The sequence below is a fragment of the Rhincodon typus genome, chromosome 9 (genome assembly GCF_021869965.1).
Source record: "Rhincodon typus isolate 14 chromosome 9, sRhiTyp1.1, whole genome shotgun sequence".
Taxonomy (NCBI): Eukaryota; Metazoa; Chordata; class Chondrichthyes; order Orectolobiformes; family Rhincodontidae; genus Rhincodon; species Rhincodon typus.
In genome coordinates, this window is record NC_063340.1 from 84,351,764 (window position 1) to 84,379,210 (window position 27,447).

The following is a 27,447-nucleotide window of genomic DNA, read 5'->3' on the forward strand; positions in this document are numbered from 1 at the left end:
TGCTTCCAGATCTGAATATGCGCAGCATTTCTATTTCTATTCAGATTTCTAGCAAATAGAATTTTTATTTTTAAAATCTGCTTTCGGCCATTGTCACGTGCATATTTGACCATAACTGTTACAGTTGCTACTGATAGAATTGCAAGTCTGATTTTTGACCCTTTCCATTCTAGTCCCGGCTTGAAACAAAAACAAAATCCACTCAGAAAATATACAATCTCTCGCACTTCACTTGATCTGGTGATGTTCCAAACTGCTTTGCAGCCGATCCAGTATTCTTCAAGTGTTTCCACTGTCGTAAAGTGGAAAATATGATATTGAGGTTGGTTGGCTCGCCGAGCTGTTTGTTGTTTTGCAGACGTTTCGTTACCATGCTTGGTAACGTCCTCAGTGCAGCCTCCGATGAAGCGTCAGTGTGTTTTCCCGCCTGGTTTTTAAACTCTGGGGTCCGTTGAGATGGATTGCCTCACTTCTTCCGGTTTTCCTTCGTAGTGGAATGTATATGGGGTCGAGTTCAATGTGTTTCTTAACAGCATGCTTCATGGAGTGCCATGCTTCCAGGAATTCTCGTGCTTGTCTCTGCTTAGCCTGTCCCAGGATCTTGTTGTCCCAGTCGAAGTCGTGGTTCTCCTTGTCCATGTGGATAGAGATGAGTGAGTAACAAACCAGCTCGGCGAGCCAACCCACCTCAACACCCACAACCCGAGCTACAGATCTACTCCAAAACCTTGGAAAATATGATAGTTTGCAAGTTATTTAAAACCACTGTGAGACAATGAAAAGGCAGATTTAGTAAGCAGCTCTACTTTCTGTGGTGATCAACATTAACCTTGCCATCTCAGTCTACGAAATATTAATTTTATCACCACATCCACCTGAACCCCGCCCCAATCCAAGATCAAGCTGTTACATTTGGTTACCACCTTCTGCTGTCAGTATGCTGATTTGCCATGTGGTGTTCTGCATCATTCCTGCTGGTGATCCTAATAATATACATTCTTCATGTTTTCATTCAAGAACAATGTGGAAAAACATTTTCTTTAAGCTTCAGGTTGCATGCAGTATAAGTATTGGTGTTTAAAAATGAGGAATGATGGGACAGCGTAGATGCAAATAAATTGTTGCTGGTAATGGAGCATTCTGCAGCAAGCAGCCACAAAATAGAATTAAATGCAAGAGATGGAGAAAGGACCCAGAAGAACTTTATTTAACTTGAGATCATGGCATTGACTTGTTTGAGACAAAAATTGTTAATACTAAAGGTTAGATGGGACAATGAATGGATGAAAAGCAGTATCGGCACAAGGCAGGTAAATGTGACTAGGACTGTTTGTCTACAATGAAGGCGAGTACTGACATAGAATAGCTGGGTTGAATGGTCTGGTTTCTATGTTGTAGGTTCTGTGTTTGTATGCCCTTTGGCTGTGAAGTCTACATCAGTATTTCCCTCAACATATATTTTGTCACCATAGATTTGTTGGTCTCTTGGTTACGAGTTATTGTAGTGTCCATTCTTCAGTTTATAAATAGGTATCACAATGCACTAAATTTGTTGAAACATCTCTAGCTATGGGCCTCTAAACTTCATATCATAGCTTTCTACAGAAGTTAGACCTTGTGATCATGAATGAGACTGTGTACATTTGGTAACAAGTAATACATTGTGAATTACAATATATTCTTGAAATTATGAAATATCAAATCTCCTAACTTTGAACCATCTTGAAACATTAGCAGTAATAAAATATTTTGAGTCAGTAAAGGATCAGTGCTTTAGAACCCTTTTTAAGATTTTTTTTTTGTCTGAATGAGACTTGCATTTAGTTGTGGTTCCTTGAATGTCAGTATTGAGCAAGTGCTTAATACAAGAAAACAAAATTTCATTTAATCAGAGATAGCAGGAATCGCAGATGCTGGAGTCAGAGACAACTCGGTAGACAACACAGTGTGGAGCTGGAGGAAAACAGCAGACCAGGCAGCATCAGAGGAGCAGGAAAGTTGACGTTTTGGGAAGGGTCCTGACCTGAAACATCAACTTCATTTAATCAGGTCTGCAAGAAAACGCAAATCAGTAATGTGCAATGCGATGTTTTCCAGATTTGAAGGATTCATCCTTTCTCTATCGTTCTTTTCATCTCTTATGCTTGCCGACTTGAGCTTTTCCCTCCCAACAAATGTTGCTGTTCTCTGTGCTTCTAGACAAACAGGGTGACTACGTTGCTAGCATCTAAAACTTGTAGCATTAGTATTTTGAGCAAGAATTATTATCAGATCCTTGAAACTAAATATATTGGTCTTTGTCAATTCTTGGAATTTGGACAGCAGAAGAACATTAAACCAGAAGCTGATTTAAATTATCTCAAAAGTTGCGCATTAACAGTGCTGTAGTTTGCCTTAAGTTTCACTAATGTTTTGATTCTTGTTTCTTCGTCATCCTCTCTTGGATGAGACATTGGCCCAGTTTTAGCATGTCAATAATTCATTGAGTACAATGTCCAAATTAGCTAGTAAAGCTCCCTAACACATTTTCAGACAAGTTGCAGTAGTGATATAAGAAAGACTAGTAACACATGTGAACAGAAAATGTATAACTCCCATGTTGGTTGGATATTAAATTCTCTTGCTGCAAAGGTGTGCATATCCAACTGAATCATATCCAAACATCATAATTGGGTTAAAAGCAAAATACTGCAAATACTGGAGATCTGAAATAAAAACAAAATGCAAAAAAAACCTCATCCAACAGGAACTTGAAGAGTCACATTGGACTCAAACATTAAATCTGTTTTCACTTCGCAGATGCTGCCAGACCTGTTGTAGTTCTTCAATATTTTGTTTTTATTTCATCATAATTATATTTTATAAAAGAAAAGTCATTGTCTGAGCATGTGCATTGTCGGTACTGTTGCACATCTTTACAAACGGAAAAGTATTACAGAAACAAAGACAAAAATTGCTTGAAAAGCTCAGCATTTCTGGTAGTATTTCATCATAGAATCCCTCCAGTGTGGAAACAGGCCATTCGGCCCAAGTCCAGCCCAACTCTGTGAAGGGCATCCCACCCAGACTCATCCCCTTACCCTATCCTTGTATTTGCCATAGCTAATTCACCTAATGTGCACATCACTGGACATTGTGGGCAATTTAGCATGGCCAAACCACCTAACCGGCACATCTTTGGACGGTGGGAGGAAACAGGAGAACCCAGAGGAAACCAACGCGGACACAGGGAGAATGTGCAAACTCCACACAGACAGTCGCCTGAGGCTGAAATTGAACCCGGGTCCCTGGTGCTGTGAAGCAGCAATGCTAACTCAGAGTCAACCTTTTGGGTCCAGTGACCCTTCCTCAGAATCTGAAATAAAAACACAAAATGCTAGAACCCCTCAACAGGTCTAATTGCATTTGAGGGGACAGAAGCATGAGTTTTGGGTAAAGGTGTTCTGAGCTTGTCTTGCAGGTGTTCAGCTTTGGGGAATTAGAACATAACAGTTTGTGGTAACTGGCTTGAGCTTCTGCCCTGCTGTAGTAGACATTGGTTAAACTTACGTGGTGGTCTGGTTAAGTTCCTGGTCTAGCTCCTTTGCTTGAGATCAGTCATAGAGATGTACAGCATGCAGCAGACACTTCAGTCCATATTGTCCATGCCAACCAGATGTCCTAAATTAATCTAGTCCCAATTGCCAGCATTTGGCCCATATCCCTCTCAACCCTTCCTATTCCTGTACCCATCCAGATGCCTTTTATATGTTGTTATTGTACCAGCCGCCACCATTTCCTCTGGCAGCTCATTCCATACATGCACTACTCTTTGCATGAAAAGCTGCCCCTTAGGTCCCTTTTAAATCTTTCCCCTCTCACCTTAAACCTATGCCCTCTAGTGTTGGACTTCCCCCACTCTGGGGAAAAGACCTTGACTATTTACCCTATCCATGCCCCTCATGATTTCGTAAACCTCTGAGGTCACCCCTCAGCCTCAGATGCTCCAGAGAAAACAGCCCCAGCTTATTCAGTGTTTCCCTGTAGCTCAAACCCTCCAACCCTGGCAACGTCTTTGTAAATCTTTCCTGAACCCTTTCAAGTTTCACAATATCCTTCCCATAGCAGGAAGACCAGAATTGCATGCATATTCCAGAAGTGGCCTAATCCATGTCCTGTACAGCTGCAACATGACTTCCCAACTCCTATACTCAATGCACTGACCAATAAAGGCAGGCAAAGTGGGCATACCAAATGCTGCCTTCACTATCCTATCTACCTGGGACTCCACTTTCGAGGAACTATGAGTCTGCACTCCAAGGTCGTCTTGTTCAGCAACACTCCCCAGGACCTTGCCATTAAGTGTGTAAGTCCTGCCCTGATTACCCTTTCCAAAATGCAGCACCTTTATAGGAAATCACATTGTGTTTCTCCATGCATAGGTGTCCCAATTTTGGAATAATTTAAAACCATGTCACCAGATGTACAATGACTTGTCCAATTCTTTCCTGGGATCAGATAAACCTACTTAGTATGCTAGTGTGTTATAATGAAATTCTTGAGTTTTTGAAGTGATAACTTATAAAATAATGTAAGCTTTTGTATAGGTTGGTATTCAATTTAAGTTCCATTCATCTTTTGTCCTCAGATTCTTGTAGAACCAAATACCAATTTGAGTTTCCTGGTGTTTGTGTATTTAACCAAACTAACAATTGTTTAAAAAAAGTGCAATTTTTTTTTCATTTATGTTCATGAGGGTAAAAACCACTCGCACCACCCTAGTGTATCTCACCACTTTAAATCTCTAACTTTTAAATGTGCTCCCTAATCAGATGTGGCTTCATCATAACAAAAGTAAATGTACGCTAACTTTTCATTTTTGTTCCAATTTAAAATCCACCAACTGAACTTGTGTAAAAGTTTATTGTCCCCAAAGTGGAGTTTTGAAACTAGTTTCAGATGTCAGTGACTTACCGAGTGTTGGTGATTGAACTTTTCTGTCTGTCTGAAATATTTTCTTCACAGATGCTGCCAGACCTGCTGAGCTCTTCCAGCAACTTCTGTTTTTCTTGCTGAAATATTAGGTTTGAAGCACAAAGCTGCTAATAAATCATTAGCTTCTAGCTTTCTAATAGCTAGGTGAAGACTTTGCTTCAACATCGTATTAAGTAGCCAGTAAAAATAGGAGTGGTAGTTTCATGGAAATGAAGACAACGGCTGGCTCTACTTGGTATTAGAGTAAGTTGTGATTTCACTTAGTAGGGGATGGTTCCCCACAGTAACAAACCTGCATTGTGAAACAAATCTCCAATTCAGACCTACCAAGAAAAACATTGCTGTGAAGCAGAGAAGTGAAAAACACAGAATTGTCCAATATAATAAAATAAAGAACTGCAGATCCTTGAGATGTGTAACAAAAACACAGATTGCTGCAGAAACTCAGCAGGTCTGATGGCATCTGTAGGGGTAGTGGGAAGCAGAATTGATGTTTTGAGTCTGGTGACTTCATCAGAAACTCATCAGACTCAACGTTAACTCTGCTTTCTTTACCACAGATGTTGCCAGACCTGCTGAGTTTCTCCAGCAATTTGTGTTTTTGTTACAGAATTCCTGTCTTAGGTGAAGTACACATTCTGTTTCTCCTGAGTTTCCTGAAAGGAAATACTTTCTTCCAAAGTTAGTCATTTTAACTTGCCAACTTGATTTGTTTGACAGCTGAAATAGAAGAATTGTTTTTTAAAAGCAAAAGATATGACTGACAAAATGCTTGCAGGTCTAAATATTTAAGGTTGAGAACTTTACACGTGGAGGCCCTCATTCTATTGCGGCTTCACTATATTATGAGTTCAAAACAAAAATATCTGCCTAATTTTTAGATTGACCACAACAAATGATGTTACAAATGAGCTGGGTAATTTGACTGGTTTGCTTAACTCTTGGTCAAGTTTTCAGTGATTTACTGACTTGATGAGGGAATATTTGGTGTTATTTCCAGAAACAGCATCTCCCAGGTTGATCTCTGCTTTTTGCTAAATATCACTGATATTGGCATTAAATTGATTTGCTTATAAATTGAATAGGTTGAAATGAGACAGGGCTTTGATTCTAGATTCCTGTTTTTGGTGTTGATGGACATTACTGGACCTTGTTGAAGGACAGGGCATGGATTGGTTCTGGTGTGCTCCCTTTCATCAAATAATCGGCAGCTTGCTTTCACCACTCACAGAACAGTGTATTCCTTATTCCTTCAAAGGGTTTGCGCATTACAGCCAAAACCGATGTTGATTGCTTGTCCTTCGTTGCTCCTGAGATGGTGGTGATGTGCCACCTTCTTGAAAGTGTGCCTGTCTGTGTGATGTAATTAGGGAGGAATTTTCATATTTTGATCCAGTTACAGAGTATGGGTAGAGTTAATAATTGCAAATCAGGAGGTTGTTTAACTTTTGTTAAACATTCCTATCTGCTTGCTACCCTTGTCCTTTAATAGGGTAGAGTCAAGGGTTTAAGAACTACTGTGGAAGAGGCTTTGTTAATTTCTGCAATAAATTATGTGCTGGTGGTGGATGAAGTAGCAATCAGGCTTGATGATGATAAGTTGCTCGTGCAGTTGGTGCTGTTTGTATCTAGGCAAGCAGAGAATGTTCTACCTCACTCCCATCTGGTATCTTGTACGTGATGAGAAAGAACTTGGGGAATTAGACGCGTCCTGTTCTTCATGCTGTTCTATGTTGCTGGTCCAGTTTAGTTTCTGGTTAGTGGCAACTCCAGGATGCTGAAGATGGTCGTTTTGACCGTAAGACATAGGAGCAGAAGTAGTCCATCAGCCTTGTGAGGTCTGCTTTGCTATTCAATTAGATGATGGCTGATCTGATGATCCTCAACTCCACTTTGCTGCTGCTAATAATACCATTACATATGAAGTAGAGGCAGTTGGTCTCTTCGATGGTGATTGCCTGGAACTTGAATGGCAGAAATTACTTTTGATCTTTCAACCCCAGTCTGATTGATGTATAGCCCATTACTCAAAGGAGCTCCAGCAATTCCCTGACGCCGATTAAGGTTGCTTTCCAACAACCAGAATTCTTTTTACTAGGCACAACTCCAGCCAATAGAGAGCTTTCCCTCGTTACTTTTGGCTTCAAACTTACTCATGTTCCTTTCTGCCTTTTATATGGTCAAATACTGCCCTATTGTTGCCCTGAAAGGTGGTTATTTACTCCTCACTTTTGGAATTAAGTGCTCTGTTTCCTGTTTGAACCAAGTTTCGAATGAGGTCTGGAGAGAGTTGACCTGTTAGGGCTGAAGCTAGTTTTTGAGGGACAAGTCATTTGAGAGTTGATAATTCTATCAGTGATCTCTTCTATCACTTTGAGAGGAGACTGGGTGCTGATTAGCTTGAAAATACTTGTCCTGATTTCCTGGGCACAGTATACCTTGCTGAGCATTTTCAGTTTTGTCATGCAGTTGCCAGTGCAGCAGCTGTATTGAAAGAGCTTGGCTAGAATTTTGGAACATAGTCTTCAGTGCTGCAGCAGGATGTTGAGGTCCAAAGCCTGAGCTATGTGCAAAATGCTGAGCCATTTCTATATCACATCAAGTAAATTGGACTTTCTGAAGAATTGGCATCTAAGTAGGGTGCGGAGGTGGAAGCTGAGATGGGTCATCTACTTGGCTCTTCAGACTGAAGATCATTGCAAATACTGGAGTCCTGTCTTTTGCAGTCCTTTTGTACAGTCATAGCGGAAGATGATGTTATGAAACTTTCCTTACCTGTTAGAGGTGATTGGCAGGAAATTCGTAAAATATCAAGAAAATTCCTTCTTATTAAAATCAATTTATATTTTTGTTCTTTTTCAAAAATATCTCCATTGAGATACTGGTGTAAGCAACATTGGTTTCTTACCTGGGTCAATGCGTTCAGTAGGGATAAGAGGAAGAAACTGCTTAACATATAGTTTGATAAATCCTGTGATCTCTTTCCCCTGCACTCCCATTCCTTTGTTTGAAGAAATATATAGCAACAAGATTATATATAATATGCTTTCTGTAATTTCCAAACATTTTACCTTTCACAGTTGCACCTGATACAATTAACAACCATGTGAAAACCTGTAGAGAGGAACAAAAGAACCTGCACTTTTTTGCCCCAGAGTATGGAGGTAAGCACCAATCGCAATCTAACTAAGCTCAGCAATAATAATGTGGATGAAATAGTGGTGTTAACCATTTGTTAAATGGTACATAACTTATTTTATTGTCAAATGCCAGCTACCGATCACCATTAAATTGACTTTGCTTCTTTTTACTTTTGAAGAAAATTTCTGCAAAAGATGGAGCGAACAAATGTTGTCTGTGGCAAAGCATGAGTTATTGCTAATTTTTTTTTGTATGTCATCGGAATGTAAGCTCATTTAGTTCTTAAATGATATGGTAGTATCGAGATGAGCTGTGGGCTTCTATATATGTCCTACTTGTGGCTTTTACTTGTGATCCACTTGAAATGCTTGTACTCTAGCTACGTCAATTTACTTGTGGGATATAAATAGAATGCATGCCATGTCTCCTCATTTCAGATCTGTTTCCCTTTTCCTTCCCCTTTCTTTAAACACAAAACTGTTGTTAGCAGTTATATTTGGGAGCATTTATTGACAGAGAATTGATTTGGTTTTGTGCATAGAACATTACAGCGCAGTACAAGGCCTTTCGGCCCTCGATGTTGCGCCGACCTGTGAAACCAATCTGAAGCCCATCTAACCTACACTATTCCATTATCAGTTCAAATAAGTTACGAAATGTGACCTTAGTGTATCTTCCTTCATGAAATATGTTTTAGAATAAGTTTTTATGCCATTCTGTGTTCTTAGATTATTTTAAAATGATGTATGATGCATTTGTCTAATTTTCCTGAAACTTGTTCTAGTAACCAGAATATTTTTTGTAACACAGCCTACCCAAGTGGGAAATGAGATCTGTTTTGAGTGTATTGCATGGTAAAAAGTTATGTAGGTTGAATGTTGTTCCAAGCTTAATCTGAGAAAGGCATTTGATCCTCTTGAACTCGGGCAGCTAGCTCCTACACGAGTGAGTCTTGTTCAGAGCTGTGTAACTACTTGAGTGCTGACTGATGTGAAAATTGATGGTGACAGCCCAGTAAAAGGCTTTGTCCCATACATAAGGTTTTAATTACATGTTTGTGGTCATTTAGCCACCGATACTGCTGTTTCCAGCTGGGTGTTGAGCAAAAGCACCCCTAATATGAAACACTGTAACTGCTGCTGAGCAGGTGGCGCCATTTTCAGTTAAAAAACCTTACACACACAAAAAAAATGAGCTTTTATGCTGGGCCCTTCTCCAGATATTTGAGAGAGAGTGCGTTCATTGTTGTAAATGGCATATAGTTACTTTCTACAGATGGTTATAATAGAACCTCTTTTTGATTCTGGTTCTAAATCAGTAGGCTTCAGTTGCCCATTTGGTAACTTAGTTTCTGGGCTTCTTAAAGCTAAAAGTAACGTTTAAGAGTCTGAATGACGAATTGATGTAACTGAAACTCTGCATTTTTGGGGAGATGATGGCCGAGTGGCATTATTGCTAGACTCTTAATACAACCTTAGAAATGTTCTGGCAACCCACGTTTGAATCCTGCCATGGCAGATGCTGGAGTTGAATTCAGTAAATGTCAGGAATTCTGAGTCTAACTGACCATAAAACTATTGTCATTTGTTGGAAAAACCCTTCTGAATGGCTAATACCCTTTAAGAAAGGAACCTGCCATCCTTACCTGGTCTCACTTAAATTTTGCACCCAACCCACAACAATTTAGTTGACACTTAACTGTCCTCTGGGTAATCAGAGATGGGCAATAAATGCTGGCTTAGCCAGTGACACCCACATCCCATGAATGAATTGTTTGTCTTCTAGTGCATATGTTTGCCAGTCCTTCCAATTTCCTTGCGTATAGGGCTGTTTGCTCTTACAAAAAAAGTTGAAATGGAAGTTCCTGTGTTGAGGATGATTCTGTTTTATTCGTTGGTTGGGGCCTTACTATTGTAGTAGGGGTTCATAAAATGTAAGTGCTGTTTGCTTCTTGTAATATAATAATGATCTGTTCTGTCTTTTACAGCTGTAACAAATGTGACTACGGCTGTTGATATTTATTCATTTGGAATGTGTGCATTAGAGGTATGTGACAATCTGTGTTGAACATCTTTTGAGAGAACTGAACTGAATTCATCTTTTTTTTTAAAAAATGCGCTTGGATGCAATGCAGTAAAATCCCCGGAGTTCCTTGGAGTTGCCATGATTAGTCTTCTATCTACTATTAGTCATGTTGGTACTTCATGATCAAAGAGACTTTATAAAATTTTTATGTACAGGTGATATAAAAAACTGTTTTCTATTCTAGTCACTGATTCATTCTGAATAGATATCCAAGGCTGGGAAAGATTGCCTTCTGTTGCAAACTTCGTGGCTGAATTGTCACAGTGATTTTTTTTTTCTTGTCAGTTCGATATGGTTGATACTATTTATTGATGTGAGGAATGATAAACTGTGCTCAGGGAAAGACTGATGCTTGAATTTTATTTTCCTCGTGAGGTTTTTTGGATGGCAATTATTTTCTTCATCTGTTCTCCCCCAGTAAAATCGGTGCTAAAAATAAATTGACTTCCGATGATGGTAAATGTGCGCTCGTGTTTTCAAAAACCATAGAACACCTACGCTCGGTTCACAATAAACAACTGCACCTCCCAGTCGCGAACCATTTCAACTCCCCCTCCCATTCCTCAGACGACATGCCCATCCTGGGCCTCCTGCAGTGCCACAACAATGCCACCCGAAGGTTGCAGGAACAGCAACTCATATTCCGCTTGGGAACCCTGCAGCCCAAAGGTATCAATGTGGATTTCACAAGTTTCAAAATCTCCCGTCCCCCTACCGCATCCCAAAACCAGTCCAGCTCGTCCCTGCCTTCCTAACCTGTTCTTCCTCCCACCTATCCCCTCCTCCCACCTCAAGCCGCACCTCCATCTCCTACCTACCAGCCTCATCCCGCCCCCTTGACCTGTTCGTCCTCCCCGGACTGACCTATCCCCTTCCTAACTCCCCACCTACACTCACCTTTACTGGCTCCATCCCCGCCTCTTCGACCTGTTTGTTTCCTCTCCACCTATCCTCTCCTCTATCCATCTTCTATCCGCCTCCCACTCTCTCCCTATTTATTTCAAAACCCCCTTCCCCTCCCCCTTTTCTGATGAAGGGTCTAGGCCCGAAACGTCAGCCTCTCTGCCCCTATGATGCTGCTTGGCCTGCTGTGTTCATCCAGCCCTGCACCTTGTTGTCTCTCTCTCAATCAAGAAGTGATAGTTTTAGCTGAACAGTAGATAGGAAATGTCTCCTTTTAAATTTAGTGATTGTGTATGGTGCTTTTTACATTTCAGTAGGATTCTGAATTTGGTTCCTACACAATTAAAGCAAGACTTTGCTACTCCTGTACTGAAATCCTCTTGCAGTGATGGTTTACGTTCTTAATAGCTTGCTGCACTGGCATGTTAGCCTTAAGTGACTTCCTGATAAAGATACCCAAGTTTCTTTGCATATCTACACTTTGCAACTGTCTCCACTTGAGAAATACCTTGCACGTATATTTTTTTCCTACCAATGTAGGATAGCCCATGTTTTCCACATATTTATATGCTATGTTCTTTCCCATTCACTAAGCCTGTATAAATCCTCCTGAATACTTTGTAATCTTCTTCACAACTCACATTCTCGCTTGCTTTGTACCATCTGGAAACTTGTAAATATTACATTTAGTATCCATGTCCAAATGATTGGTTTGTGTTTTGAACAGCTGGAACCCAAGTACTGATCCTGGTGGTATCTCACTAGTCACAATCTACCCATACATGAATGATGCATTGATTCCTACTCTCTTGTTCCTGTATGTTGGCTATGCCTTAATCTGTGCCAGTATACCATGTGCTTTAACTTTACTTACCAATTTCCTGTGTGGGACCTTGTCAAAGGCCTTCTGAAAATTCAAATATACTACACCTATTGACTCACTTGTATCAATTTCTTCAGTAACATCTTCAAAACACTCCAACACAGCGTTCCATTTGCAATCCATTGCCAACTCTGTCAGTCAGAGAATTTTCTTATCCAAGTGTCCATTTACCACATCGTGTAATGATATGCTTTTTCTCTTTGTTAAATATTAGGGTGACATTTGCAAGCTTCCAATCTGCAGGAATCATTCCAGAATCTATTGGATTTTGGGAGATAAATTTCAATGCATTGACTAGCTCTATAGCCCACTGTTTTCAATAACCTGAGACGTAGACTATCAGGTGCTGGGGGACTTGTCAATTTTGAGCACCATTAATTTCTTTTGTACAACCATAGTTTAATGGAATTAATTATAAAACACTAAACTATTCCAGGCTGTCACTCCCTCAGGGCCAATCTTCAAATTAATTTCCTTCAACTACTAATTCTTTCTCGATACATGGATCTCTAATTCTTAAAGATTTCTTGTATCTTCCTTGGTGAAAACACAGTTTTGGCGTGACTTCACTTTCTTTTCCTTCACTTCTGTCCTTCCTAATACTGAAGATCTTTCAATGTTCTGATCCCATTCCTTGTAATAATGCAGTCATATCTCTGTAATGGCAATTATATAATAACCATTTACCTGTCTTTGTGCTTTTAGATGATCTATCTTGTTGTAAAGGCTGCATATATTTGGATAGAGTGCCTTTTATATTTTGGATATTCTTGATGCTCAGCTTGTGTTTCTCCTATCTACTAGTTGCCCTTGAATCTTTACTTCTTCCTGTTAACTCCTTTAGCTCACCTCCTTTTCAGCCAAGTAACCATTTCCCTGATAAGCTAGTTTAAACCAAAACCAACAGCACAATCAATTCTCCCTGCACGGATCAGTCCTGGTCTTGTTAAGATTTAACCCATCCACTTGTACAGGTCCCACCTGCCCCGGAACTGGTCCCAATGCCTCAGAAATTCAATGCCTTCTCTTCTACAATAGATCCCCAACCATGTGTTAACCCTCCTGTACCTGTACTCACTGGCATATAGCACTGGGTGTAATCCTAAAATTACTGCTCTTGAGATCATGAGTTTTAATTTTCCTTCCTAAATCCCTGAATTCTGCTTTCAGTGCTTCAACCTCATCCCTGTTCCAATCTGTGTTGTTGGTACCAGTGTTAACCACAACTTCCCACTGATGCCCCTTTCCTAGAAGTATGTCTTGCACTGCAGTTCTGTGACCTTGACCCTGGCCCCAGCGAGGCAATGCATTATCTTGGAATCTCATTTCAAGCCACAGAAATCCCTGTGTCCTGATCCTTTGATTGTGGAATTCCCTATCATGATTGCCACTCTTTTCACAGCATCTTAGAACCTCTTCAGTGCAGAAAGAGGCCATTTGGTACAGTGAATCTGGACCAACCTTCCAAACAGCATTCCACCCAAACTTAGTCCCCAACCCTATCTCTGTATTTATCACGGCCAATCCACCTAGCCTGCACATCCCTGGATGCTATGGGGCATTTTAGCATGACTCCCACATCTTGGACTGTGGGAGGAAACCGGAGCACCTGGCGGAAACCCATGCAGACACAGGGAAAATGTGCAAACTCCACACAGACATTCGCCCAAGTCTGGAATCGAACCCAGGTCCCTGGCGCTGTGAGGCAGCATCCCACCCACCCCAAACACTAAAACAGCTGATGTGCCCTTGGTGCCGTGAGCTTGTTTGCAGTAGTTTCCAAAATGTGATACTGATTCAAAATGGAATATGAACTGACTCAAAATGGTATACTTATTGACTCGATGGATTCCTGCGCTTCCTGCCTGGTAGTTACCCATTCCCACTCTGCCTGTATGCTTCTAATCTGTGGTCTGACCACCACTCTGCGCACTACCCATGTAATCCTTGATCTTTCACCTCCATAATTGGGACTTCAGCCCCTGCTCAAGTTCCAAAACCTGGAGCTCAAGCTTGTGCAGCTGGTGACACTTTCTGCAGATCATTTTGACTGGTACATATAATATTGTCTATGACTTCTCACGTTCAGCATGACGTACACTCCACTTGACTGTGCTGACTTGCCATCCCATACCTTGTCATTTGTTCTTGTCATCCTTAAAATAAATATGAAGTTAATTTTAAAACTTAACAGACACTAAACTTTATTTCATTTATAATAACTTTATTTTCCTTCAGTTTTACTTTATTTTACTTCGAGTTATTTAATTTTGCCTCTCGTTTGGTAGTGTTCCTTCCTGAGATCCTAATAGCTCTGCTGTTTCTTAATGGTAGTTTTAAGATATTTCAAATAATTCCTAACAGCAGCTGCTTATCAACTAATGAACTTAAATTTCCTGTGATGTAAATCTTGGATTTTTTTTGTCGCTCAGCCTCTCTTGGTGCAGTGTCCAGAATGAATCCAATGCCTGCTCTTCTTTTACTTGCACTTCCTGCTTCCTATCTCGGCACTGGGTTTGAAATGAAGCCTCCTCCATCACATATGCACACGCACCGCGCAAACCCTCTTGGCTTTGTGTTGAGAATCAAGGACAGCCCTTAAAACAATATTGGGTTGCTGAAAGGAATTGAGAATTGTCTTGAATGTAAGGTTTGATGACATGTGATAAACTGTTGCATTGAAATCTATTGAATGGGTTTTGTTTTTTGTCCTTGTAAGGGTGTGGCTTGTGGGTTTAATTACATATAGGAGGTGTATGGAAAATAGTGATAATAACCAATGAGCTTTGATATTGTTGCTTCACACTAGTGGATGTGCAGTTTGTTCAACTTGCGTGAATCTCAGTCATTGCTGCTTTCTTTTTGTCTTTTAGATGGCAGTATTGGAGATCCAGGGTAATGGAGAATCATCTTATGTGTCGCAAGAAGCAATCAATAATGCAATTCAGTCACTAGAAGACACTCTGCAGCGAGTAAGTATTATACCAGTTCAATGACAAAAGTTGAATGCTTTTTGAACCCATTCAGACAGCCAGTGAATCATCTTGCTTTTACTTGTTATCTTGCTCCTGCATGGTTTCCTTTGGTGTCCCTGAAGACCTATCCTTAGCTTTGTTCTGTTTTTGCATCCATATCTACATGTCGTCATCCTCTGAAAACTCAGTCTCAAACTAAGTTATACTGTACCGCTGCCTCTGTAGTCTCTCAAATGTCTCTAAACTGCCTAACTCCTTGTCTGATATATGGCGCAGGATAAGCAGAAATATCTTCCAAATAAGTACTGGGAAGATGAAAGCTATTGTCTTCTCTCAATGTCGTAAATCCTGTTTCAAGGTGCACTACCGTCATCCTTTTCCTTTGGTAACTTTCTGAGGCTGGGCTGGACTGTTTGAAAACTTAGTGTTATATTTGACCCAGAAATGAGCTTCCAGCCATACATCTCTGCTGTTTATGAAGACCATATTTTTGCACCTCTTCAATGTTATTTTACTGCCTTGTGCTCTCTTTTTTTCCCCATCTCAAAAACGTGTTGTTATTATCTTGAGAACGGATTTCTCCTAAGCACATCTAGAGAGTCCACTGTATAAACTAGAGATCATCCAAAACTCTACTTGTGTTACAATTTTATATGAAGTCCTGTTCATCCTTGGACTCATTGACCTACGTTGGTTCCTAGAAACAAATTAATTAATTCCTGATCAAATGGATCTGCAGAGTTTTCATTATTAGGGAGTAGCATTGTTTACCCAGATAGCAGAAGTTGGCTATTAACAAGGTCGGTACTTGGGAACTGGTTCCAACAAGTCAGAAAAAGGTCTTATGCTCAAACAGATGGCAGATGTCGAATGATGACTGGAACCTCACATAGGACAGAGTCAGTCTGTTTGTGAGTGTTCAGAGTTTGAATTGGGTTTGGACTGTGCTTTGGGTGAAAAGGAATCCGGCTATTATGACTATATCAGTAAGATTTGTTATGACTACATCATGAAGATTTGAAAGCCCCCTGCCTAAAATCCCTTCTCAGCTCTCAGATCTCAGAGAATTGAGAACCAAGTTATAAGTATTACTGCCTTTACCTCAGTGAACTGTAAAGGTGACCATGATCGCATCTTCAGAAAATCAACCAAGAATCCATCATCTGTGCCTATGGAACAATGCATCACGCAAACCACTTAAGTAATCTGGCCAGTTGTTATTTTATTTGTCCCTTAACTGTGTTGTCTGTCTTTTGTGTGAATGGTGCTGAAAGCAAAAGTTTTTGGGTTTATAGCATTGACCAACTAGATAACTCTATTGTTTAATTTTGCTCTACTAAAGCTATTGTATTGTTAATGAATTGCTAAGTCTTTTGCTTAAGCTACAAACCAGTGTTGAGAATTGATTATTTGCAGAGTTTGGGATTGGTTGTTCAAAATGTCTGGTTAGGAGACATTTGAGGCCAATTCTGTGGGTCTTTGAAGGTTTCACTTTTACCGTGCTGTGAATACAGAAGTTCAGCTGTCTGCCTCCGTGGAGTAACAACATGAAATGTTAAATCAAAGCCCTGTCTGTTCCATCTGTATGTAAAAGTTACGAAGAAGTGTCAGCGTTATCCCTGATGTCCTGATCAATATTTATCCTCCGTCAACATAAAGAAGAGAGAATACCTGTCATTATCACATTGCTGTTTGTGGGAGCAATTTGACTGTCTTGTTTCCGAATTACAACCATCTCCTCATGATCTGAATGTACTCCTTTCTGTATTCTCCAAATATATGGTTGAATTGGATTGTGTATTCTTCTGAATCAAGAGAAAAGACCACCACATCTGCAAAATGCCCTTATGATGATCCTCAAGTTTCTGTATTAAGGCATGCTCCTAAAATTTGCAATGTAAAGAAAACTGAAATCCAAATTTAAGTTAACTGTTTCTGAAGGGGAGCTTGGAACATGGAAGAGATGATTTCTATTGCGTTTACATAGCAAAATGCCCCAAAATGTTACACAGGACGCTATCCACCAAATAATACCAAACCAAAGCTTAAGACTGAGACAAAAAGCTTGATGAAAGAGATTACAGAAAGAGCTTGCATTTAGGAAGACAGCTTGTGATCTTAGAATGCCCCAATTGAATTATTTCTACAGTGCAGTCATAATTGCATTGTAGGAAACACAGAAGTCAATTTGCTCTAACCAACATCAAGGTAAAATCACCATAGTCTAACCAGACCACAGGGCTGCTGTCAGTAGAGAGAGACAGCTGGTGTTGGTTTAACCTGACGGTGACCAGTCCTGAGGCAAGGAGAGAGATTGAGGGGGGAAGTCCTTCATGGTAACGTCAACAGGTGTGGGAATTCAATCCACAGTTTTGGCATCACACTGCATCACAAACCAGCCTGTCCAGACAACTGAGCTAACCGACGCCTCCCACAAACAACAATTGTGCAGCATTTTGGGACATTTTGATAATGACAGGAATTCTCTTCTCCCAATGTTGATTGAGGATGAATATTGACCAGGGCATCAAAGATAACCCCAGCCCTCCTTCAAAAGAGCACAACAGAACTTTTACATCCAGAGGGAGCAGACAGGACTTGTATTTAACATTTTGTATGAAAGATAACAGCTGTAAAAGAGGATTATGCTCTCTGAAGCATACTGGAGTGTTCACTTTTTGTTTTTGTTCCAGTCCAGAAGTGGAGCATAAACCCACAATTTGTAGTTCAGAAGTGATACTGGTACCAGAGATAACAAGGTGTAGAGCTGGATGAACACAGCAGGCCAAGCAGCATCAGAGAATCAGGAAGGCTGATGTTTCGGCCCCAGACCCTTCTTCAGAAATGGGGGAGGGGAAGGGGGTTCTGAAATAAACAGGGAGAGAGGGGGAGGCGGATAGAAGATGGATAGAGGAGAAGATAGGTGGAGAGGAGATAGACAGGTCAAAGAGGCGGGGATGGAGCCAGTAGAGGTGAGTGTAGATGGGGAGGTAGGGAGGAGATAGGTCAGGTCAGTCCAGGGAGGATGGACAGGTCAAGGGGGCGGGATGAGGTTAGTAGGTAGGAGATGGGGGTGGGGCTTGGGGTGGGAGGCGGGGACGAGCTGGGCTGGTTTTGGGATACGGTAGAGGGAGGGGAGATTTTGAAGCTTGTGAAGTCCACATTGATACCATTGGGCTGCAGGGTTCCCGAGCGGAATATGAGTTGCTGTTCCTGCAACCTTCGGGTGGCATCGTTGTGGCACTGCAGGAGGCCCAGGATGGACATGTCGTCTGAGGAATGGGAGGGGGAGTTGAAATGGTTCATGATTGGGAGGTGCAGTTGTTTAGTGCAAACGGAGCGTAGGTGTTCTGCAAAGCGGTCCCCAAGCCTCCGCTTGGTTTCCCCGCTGTAGAGGAGGCCACAACAGGAACAGTGGATGCAGTATACCACATCTAGCAGATGTGCAGGTGAACATCTGCTTGATGTGGAAAGTTCTTGGGGCCTGGGATGGAGGTGAGGGGGGAGGTATAGGGGCAGGTGTAGCACTTCCTGCGGTTGCAGGGAAAAGTGCCGGGTGTGGTGGAGCTGGAGGGGAGTGTGGAGCGGACAAGGGAGTCACGGAGAGAATGGTCCCTCTGGAAAGCAGATAAGGGTGGGGAGGGAAAAATGTCTTTGGTTGTGGGGTCGGATTGCAGATCGGAGGATGATGTGTTGGATCCAGAGGTTGGTGGGGTGGTACGTGAGGACGAGGGGGATTCTGTTTTGGTTGTTATTGCGGAGAGGGGGTGTGAGGGATGAGTTGTGGGAAATGTGGGAGACACGGTCGAGGGTGTTCTCGACCACTGAGGTGGGGGGGAAGTCGCAGTCCTTGAAAAATTAGGACATCTGAGATGTACAGGAGTGGAATGCCTCATACTGGGAGCGGAGGCGAAGGAATTGGGAATAGGGGATGGCATTTTTGCAGGAAGGTGGGTGGGAGGAGGTGTATTCTAGGTAGCTGTGGGAGTCAGTGTGCTTGAAATGGATATCGGTTTCTAGGTGGTTGCCAGAGACGGAGACAGAGAGGTCCAGGAAGGAGAGAGAGGTATTGGAGATGGGCCCAAGCTATGCCTGCCTCTTCGTAGGTTGTGGAACAATCCCTCTTCCGTACCTACACTGGCCCTAAACCCCACCTCCTTCCTCCGTTACATTGATGACCGATGACTCTATCGGTGCTGCCTCGTGCTCCTATGAGGAGCTCGAACAGTTCATCCACTTCACCAACACCTTCCACCCCAACCTTAAGTTCACCTGGACCATCTCCGATACCTCGCTCTCCTTCCTGGACCCCTCTGTCTCCATGTCTGGCAACCACCAAGAAACCGATATCCATTTCAAGCACACCAACTCCCACAGCTACCTAGAATACACCTCCTCCCACCCACCTTCCTGCGAAAATGCCGTCCCCTATTCCCAATTCCTTCGCCTCCACCGCATCTGCTCCCAGGATGAGGCATTCCACCCCCGTACATCTCAGATGTCCTCATTTTTCAAGGACCGCAACTTCCCCTGCCTCTGTGGTCGAGAACGCCCTCGACTGTGTCTCCCGCATTTCCCGCAACTCATCCCTCACACCCCCTCCCCGCCATAACAACCAAAACAGAATCCCCCTCGTCCTCATTACCACCCCACCAACCTCCGGACCCAACGCATCATCCTCGACACTTCTGCCATCTGCAATCCGACCCCACCACCAAAGACATTTTTCCCTCCCCACCCTTATCTGATTTCCGGAGGGACCACTCTCTCCGGGACTCCCTTGTAAGCTCCACACTCCCCACCACACCCGGCACTTTTCCCTGCAACTGCAGGAAGTGCTACACCTGCCCCTACACTTCCCCCCTCACCCCCATCCCAGGCCCCAAGAAGACTTTCCACATCAAGCAGATGTTCACCTGCACATCTGCTAATGTGGTATACTGCATCCGCTGTACCCGTTGTGGCCTCCTCTACATCGGGGAAACCAAGCGGAGGCTTGGGGACCGCTTTGCAGAACACCTAAGCTCAGTTTGCACTAAACAACTGCCCCTCCCAGTCGCGAACCGTTTCAACTCCCCCTCCCATTCCTCAGACGACATGTCCATCCTGAGCCTCCTGCAGTGCCACAACGATGCTACCCGAAGGTTGCAGGAACAGCAACTCCTATTCCACTCGGGAACCGTGCAGCCCAATGGTATCAATGTGGATTTCACAAGCTTCAAAATCTCCCCTCCCCCGACCGCATCCCAAAACCAGCCCAGCTCGTCCCTGCCTCCCTAACCTGTCCTTCCTCCCACCTATCCCCTCCCCCCCCCCCCAGCCCCCCCCCCGTCTCCTACCTACTAACCTCATCCCGCCCCCTTGACCTGTCCATCCTCCCTGGACTGACCTATCTCCTCCCTGCCTACACTCACCTCTACTGGCTCCATCCCCGCCTCTTTGACCTGTTTGTCTCCTCTCCACCTATCTTCTCCTCTATCCATCTGCTATCCGCCTCCCCCTCTCTCCCTATTTATTTCAGAACCCCCTTCCCCTCCCCCATTTCTGAAGAAGGGTCTAGGCCCGAAACGTCGGCCTTCCTGCTCCTCTAATGCTGCTTGGCCTGCTGTGTTCATCTAGCTCTACACCTTGTTATCTCAGATTCTCCAGCATCTGCAGTTCCTGCTATCTCTGATACTGGTACCAACTGAGCCAGGGCTTATAACTATTTAAGGTTTTAAAGGAACATCTTAATGGAGAAGAGACAGGTAGCGGAAGTGGTTTAGGGAGAGATTTCCACAGCTCAATGCCTTGGCATGTGAAGCATGACCATCATTGATGGAGTGATTAAAATCTGGAATGATCAAAAGATCAAACCTAGGGCAGTACAGAAATTTAAAAGTTGTATAGCTGGAGGAGATTTGAGACAGGGAGGGCAAATTTATGAAGGGATTTGAAAACAAGAATAAAAATTTCAAAGTCAATTCCCAGATTTTGCTACAGCTATTCTGAAAGTTTTAAACAAGTCTGAATGGAGGATTTTGCCACGGTACTGCTGGCAGTCCTTTGGTGCTTTGAGGTGCTGTCAGTAGGTTGTGAAAGTTTCTGACGTATCGTTACACATGCTCATACTGGAGAAATATTGTAACCCTGTTGTTGTTCAATCAGGATTTGGGGCATAAACTAGAAGATTACTCTCTTGAATTTAATCCTTGAGAAAGAAGGTGGATATAGGGCAGTTTCAAAACATACATAAGACCATTGGAATCATCAGTGTAACTGTTTCAAGCTTCGTCTGTTCATTTTGTACTAAATAGATGATTCTAAGTAAACTTATGGTTTCTGTAACCTCGCACTGATAGCAAGCTAATATGAATTGAAACTGAGGTTGATAAATATGTCTGCTTTAAATGTACTTTTCGTCTTCCCTTTTATGACAGGAATTCATTCAGAAATGTTTGGAGGTTGATCCTGTAAAGCGACCCACTGCGCGAGAGCTTCTCTTTCACCCAGCTCTATTTGAAGTACCTTCACTAAAATTATTAGCAGCACATTGTATCGTCAGTCATCCCCGTAAGTAATTAATATGAAAGCTTGTCATTAGCTTTTCAGCATTTGGTGCTCAAGACTTGGATGACCTGAACACTAATATCTAGGGATTTGACTTGTGATGGTATGCTGTGGAGATATGCCATGAAATGTTAATTTGGTTTCCTAAATGAATGGCGTGTAACTTTTTAAGCTGCTGCAAGTACAAGCAATTGGCTGACCAGTTTCTGTGTTACCTCCTGAAGGGAAGAATGTGACTTTAATTATGTGCTCATGTGACTGATATCTGAACATGAGTTAGCATATAAATTAAAATGAGGTTCTGGCCATCTCTTGTCATGGCAGTTGGAATTTTAAAGGATGAATGAGTACAGAATTAACTTCTAAACATCTGTGATAGGATTTGATTATCTGGCCTATTTTAATTGGCCATTTTAAAGGACAGAGCTGATGTGTGGTTCATTTGGTGGGCAGTGCCTGATGCAAGTGGAGAATTGACATGTGATGTACATGTGGCTGCAATAATTGGCAGCACTAGAAGGTAACAACAAAGTTACTATGGTCGGAGAGATGGGTTTTATAAAAGGGATGGAAGGAGCAGGATGGGATGTGGGAGGGTCGTAATGGCAATGGTCTGACTGAGATGTTGTATAGCGGTTGAGCTGCTGAAGTTGATAAAATGTGGAAAATGACAGGGACAATTCTTTTGACAATTTATACAAAAGTTATCTTTTGTGCTAAAAATGAGGACTTGCTAGATTTAGCTGAAAAGGCTTTTGAAAAGCTGTTAAGTGAAGTAGAAACATATCAGCATTGATTCTATGAGTGAACAGGATAACAATCTATATCCTCCAGAATTTCTGCACAGTTCAACTGCAGTGGATATTCCACCCCACAAACTTAGACACAAGGAAGGAATAGAATACAGAACAGTACAACTCAGGAATAGGCCCTTCAGCCCACCATGTCTGTGCTGACCATGATGCTATTCTAATCCGTCTGCCCACACATTGTCCATATCACGCTCTTCTCTGTTCAAGCGTCCATCTATTTGCCTCTTAAACTTAGTTTTTGTATCTGCTTCTACCACCTCCCCTGGCAGCACCTATTAACCTTTGTGTTTAAAAAAAAATCTTTCCTCACACATCTCCTTTAAACTTCCCCCTCTCGCCTTAAATCTATGCCCCCAGTATTTGACATTTTCACCCTATCCGTGCTCCTCATAACTTTATAGACTTCTATCAGGTCGCCCCCTCGGCCTCTGATACTCTAGCAAAAACAATCCAGGATTGTTAAACCTCTCCTTATAAGCTAATAGATTCCAATCCAGGCAACATCTTGGGTAAACCTCTTCTGCACCCTGTCCAAATGTGGCCTGACCAAAGTTTTGGACAGTTGCAGCAAGACTTGCTAACTTTTATACTCAATCCCTGACCGATGCAGGCAAGCGTGCCGTATGCTGTCTTTACTACCTCGTCCACTTTGTGTTGCCACTTTCAGGGAGCTGTGGACTTGGACCCCAAATCCTTCTGTATACTAATGGTGCAGCCATTTACAGTATTCTTTCCTCAAAATGGTTCACCTCACAATTGGCTGGACTAAACTCCATCTGCCATTTCTCTGCAAAACTTTCCAGCTGATCTATAATCCTGCCGCATCCTTTTGATATCCTTCCTAACTATCTACAACTCCACTAACTTTTGTGTCATCTGCAAACTTGCTAATCAGACCACTGACATTTTCATCCAAATAATTCATATAAATTACAAACAATAGCGGTCTCTGCACCAATCCTTCTGGACCCCCACTGGCTACGGATCTCCTCGTCAGAAAAACATCCCTCCACATTTGCCCTCTGTCTTCTATAGCCAAGCCAATTTTGTATCTTAACTTGCCAACTGATCATGGATTAAATGTGATTTGATTTTCTGGACAAGCCTACTGTGAAGAACCTTGTGGAATACTTTAAAGTCCAGGTAGACAGCATCCACTGTCTTTGCCTCATAAGCAATGTTTTGTCATTTTGTCAAAAAACTCAATCATTTGTGAAACAAGAACTCCCCTGCATAAAACCATGTTGTCTATCCCTAATAAGTCTATTTTTCTCTAAAATGCAAGTTAGTCCTGTCCCTTAGAATCTTTTCTGTCTCAACCGCTTTTTTTTGTTTTATTTATTCATTCATGGGATGAGGGCATCGCTGGCTAGATCAGTGCTTATTGCCCATACCTAATTGCCCAAAGGGCAGTTAAGAGTCACGTATAGGCCAGATCAGGTAAGGATGGCAATTTGCTTCCCTAAAGTACACTAGTGACTCAGATGGGTTTTCTGTCAAATGACAATGGGTTCATGGCCATCATTATTCTTTTATTCCAGACTTTTTATTGAATTCAAATTCCACCATCTGCCTTGGCAGGATTTGAACCTGGGCCCAAAATGTTGAGTCCTTGCTGACCATGATCCCAACCTAATTTAGTCCTACCCGCTTCTGCTAGGCCCATACCCCTCCAAACATTTCTTATTCATGTACTTATCCAAATGTCTTTTAGATGTTATAACATACACGCATCCACCACGTCCTCTGGAAGTTCGTTCCACACACAAACCATAGTGTGTTTCAAAAATACTCTTGTCTTTTTTAAATCCTTATCCTCTCGCCTTAAAAATACGTCTTGAAATCCCCCACCATGGGGAAAAGACACCTGCCGTTAACCTTATTTATACCCCCCATGATTTTATAAATCTCGATAAAGTGACCCTTCAACCTGTTATGCTTAAAAAGTTGCAGCCCATCCAGCCTCTCCTTATAATTCAAACCCTCCATTTCTGGCAACAGCCTGGTAAATCTCTTCTGAATCTTCTGAATCTTCACAGCTTAATAATATCCTTCGTATGACTGGGCGACCAGAACTGGACACAGTACTCCAGAAGAGACCTCATCTCTGTCTTGTACAGCCTCAACATAATGTCCCAACTCCTATACTTGAAGGTCTGAGCAATGAGGGCAAGCATGCTCAATGCCTTCTTAATCACCCTGTTTGTATGTAACGCAGACTTCAAAGAATTATGTACCTCAACCCCTATGTCTCTCTGTTCTACAACACTACTCAAGGCCCTACCTTTAATTGTATAAGCCCTGTCCTTGTTTGTTTTACCAAAATGCAATACCTTGCATTTATCCAAATTAAACTCCATATGTCACTCTTCAGTCCATTGACCCAAGTGATCAAGATCTCCTTTTAATCTTAGATCTCCTTTTTAATATTAGCCTGACAATATCTAAACCCTGGAACGTTGAGCTTCCAGTCCAGCTTTTCTCTGAACAAAATTTCTGTAATGGCTACCACATTGTACTCCCATGTAATAATCCAGACTCTAAGCTAACCTGTCTTTTGTGTTATATTCATTGCATTAAAATAAATACACTTCAGACTGCTAGTCCTGCTGTGTCTGTTAGCCTTGTCATGGCTGTTCTTCCTACTAGACTGCCAATTTTGCCCCTTTCTTCTTTTTAAACACTCCACATGCTGACCTCCTCACCCCAACACACTGTTTTAAACCCTCCTGAGTGGCACTAACAAACCTCCCTGCAAGGATATTGGTAATCATCCAGTTTAGATGTGATCCATTCTTCTTGGACAGGTCCCATCTGCCCTGGAAGTGATCCCAATGATCTAAATATCTGAATCCCTCCCTTGTGCACCAGCTCTTCAGCCACGCATTCAACAATATCTTCCTACGTCTGGCCTCACTAATACATGGCACAGGGAGTAATCTCACGTTACAACCCTACAGATCCTGTTTTTCAGTTTCCTACCTAACTCCCTAAATTCCCTTTTGCAGGACCTCAGCGCTCTCGCTGCCTATGTAGTTAGTACCAGTACTTAGAACGTTGCTATGAAACTTGAATCCTAAACAAGGACTTCATCATGGAACAAGATTGGTGGTTAGGGGACTGTTTTCTTCAATTTCAGATTTTTAGTATTACTGACAGATAACAAAGAAATGTTGTTTATTCTTTAGCTAATGTTATAAAGATCTAAACCTGTCTTTTCAATTCTGAACACAGCTCCTAAGGCTTTCATGTCTTAGCTTTCAAACAAATCACAAGGTGGGACCCATGACAAAATTTGTATTTATGTTTTTTATGTCTGCTTTTGCACATGGGCAACCTTGGATTTTTTGACAGTGAAAATACTAGACTTGATCTTCGAAAGAATAACTATGATTCCTGCATATTTGTGAAGTGCTGTTGAAATGAAGTTACTAACTTGACTGCAACTGTTTTGTATGTCTCTGTTGGTATATACAATAATGAATCGGGCAGGTGCCAATTTAAAGTAAGTCTGTCTTTATACCCTTCGTGTCCAATTGTACATTGTGAATTGAGGCTACTTTTTTTCCTTCAATCTCTTTGGTTTCAAGTTTCTGAATTAATCTGATTGTGAAGCAAGATTCTCTAGTATGTATAGAACTTTAAAATGTTTAGCAAAGCTTATTGAAAATGCCTTTGAAGCATACAATGGCTGCCTCGTATTTAAAAGCCCCCAATGGGAACAACTTTAATTGACAATGTAGGTTCAGTAGCTGAAGAATCAGTTGCAAATGTGTATTTTTTTAAAAACCATGTATTGTGTATTTTTTTTTTTAAATTGAGGTTTCTACGTACCTGATCTCATTTTCTTGTCAGTCAAATGTGAATGATTGCAGGGTATAGTTCCAAATTTAAGAATAGAGATGGTTTCTTACTTGTCGAAGGCTTTTCTAACAGGCCAAAAAAAAGATTTTCATTCAGCCCTCTGTTACAGATGTGATTCCTGAAAATGCTTTGGAAGAAATAACAAAAAGCATGGATATGAATGCAGTTCTAGCAGAGATTTTCCATCGTGGTGCAGAGGGAGTACAGATCAGGTATCGTAAGCATTAACTGAACCTTGTAGATCTCGTCAGAAAAGCATTGGCTAATGTCATGTTTTCAAAATGCAGTCAGACTGTACGTTTCCATTTATCCTTTGATATTTAAGTGTTCACCAATTATCTTGAGTGTACTTTGCGCCCACTACAGAAGACAAAATTGGGTCTAATCCTTCAATAGACCTGGACACCCAAACATGTAGAAGACAAATATCAGAAATCCAAAGGAAAAATAAATCTAATTTTGGGGAGCTGTTTGCAGGCATCCACAGATCCTTGCACAAATTCTATTCCCTGCTTTCATTTCAATGGACACAAGCATTTATCAAAATTTAAAGTCCAATCAAAAGCAGTACAAGAAATACCAAATTTTTAAAAGATTCATCACTGTTTTCTGAGTATAGCCGAGAGAGAGAGGATTTGTCCTCTGGTATCAAAGGGTCATGTGGGACTTATTATGTTTTAACTTTTTGTAAATTTGCCTAGAATTCTGACAATTATTTGTCCAGTTCTATCCACTGCATCCAAGGGAGGATGTTCTTTTTTTTTTTATTGCCCTGTGGCTAAATTTGTTTGCATTTTTGATAAACCTGAGGCATTGTTGCACTAAATTGACTAACTGGGTTCCAGTCATCCAGTGGTAGTAGAACTCTTGTCCCGTTGTTTGCAGCCCCAAATTTACAAGCTTCTTCAACTGCACCTTACAAACCTGTGACCTCTACCACCAAGAAGCAGAAACTGCAACTTGTTTTTCCATGGTATGGATCTGTAAGATCCGTGAATAGCAGCTGCTTCTACATACAAAAGTCAATGCTTCAGCATGCCGATTGGTATGTGGTGAACCTTGAGCAGCCACACAACTTAAAGGGAGCAAAAATGGAAATTGCTGGGAAAACTCAGCAGATCTGGCACCATCTGTGGAAAGAAAGCAGGGTTAACGTTTCGGGTCTAGTGACCCTCAGAACTGACGGTAGCTTTGAAAAGAATAGTGTTTACATGGATGTGTGTGGATTAAATGAGTGGAGAAATTGTTGAACTCTACTCTG

The 27,447-nt window shown here is 41.7% G+C and overlaps 2 protein-coding genes across 2 annotated transcripts in view; one reads left to right on the forward strand and one right to left on the reverse strand.

Moving 5' to 3' along the window:
* Positions 1-26,414, forward strand: part of LOC109923519 (nuclear receptor-binding protein-like) — a 71,784-nt gene extending 45,370 nt beyond the window's left edge. Inside the window, exons 3-7 of the mRNA XM_048601381.1 lie at positions 8,055-8,138; positions 10,103-10,161; positions 14,860-14,958; positions 21,381-21,513; positions 26,296-26,414. Coding sequence (XP_048457338.1) covers positions 8,055-8,138; positions 10,103-10,161; positions 14,860-14,958; positions 21,381-21,513; positions 26,296-26,414 — 494 coding nt within the window. The remainder of the gene's footprint in view (positions 1-8,054; positions 8,139-10,102; positions 10,162-14,859; positions 14,959-21,380; positions 21,514-26,295) is intronic.
* Positions 26,415-26,514: 100 nt separating this feature from the next.
* The window catches only part of LOC109923022 (nuclear receptor-binding protein-like), a 30,742-nt gene continuing 29,809 nt past the window's right edge, over positions 26,515-27,447 (reverse strand). The window contains exon 6 of the mRNA XM_048601382.1: positions 26,515-26,584. Within this exon, the coding sequence (XP_048457339.1) occupies positions 26,515-26,584 (70 nt within the window). The remainder of the gene's footprint in view (positions 26,585-27,447) is intronic.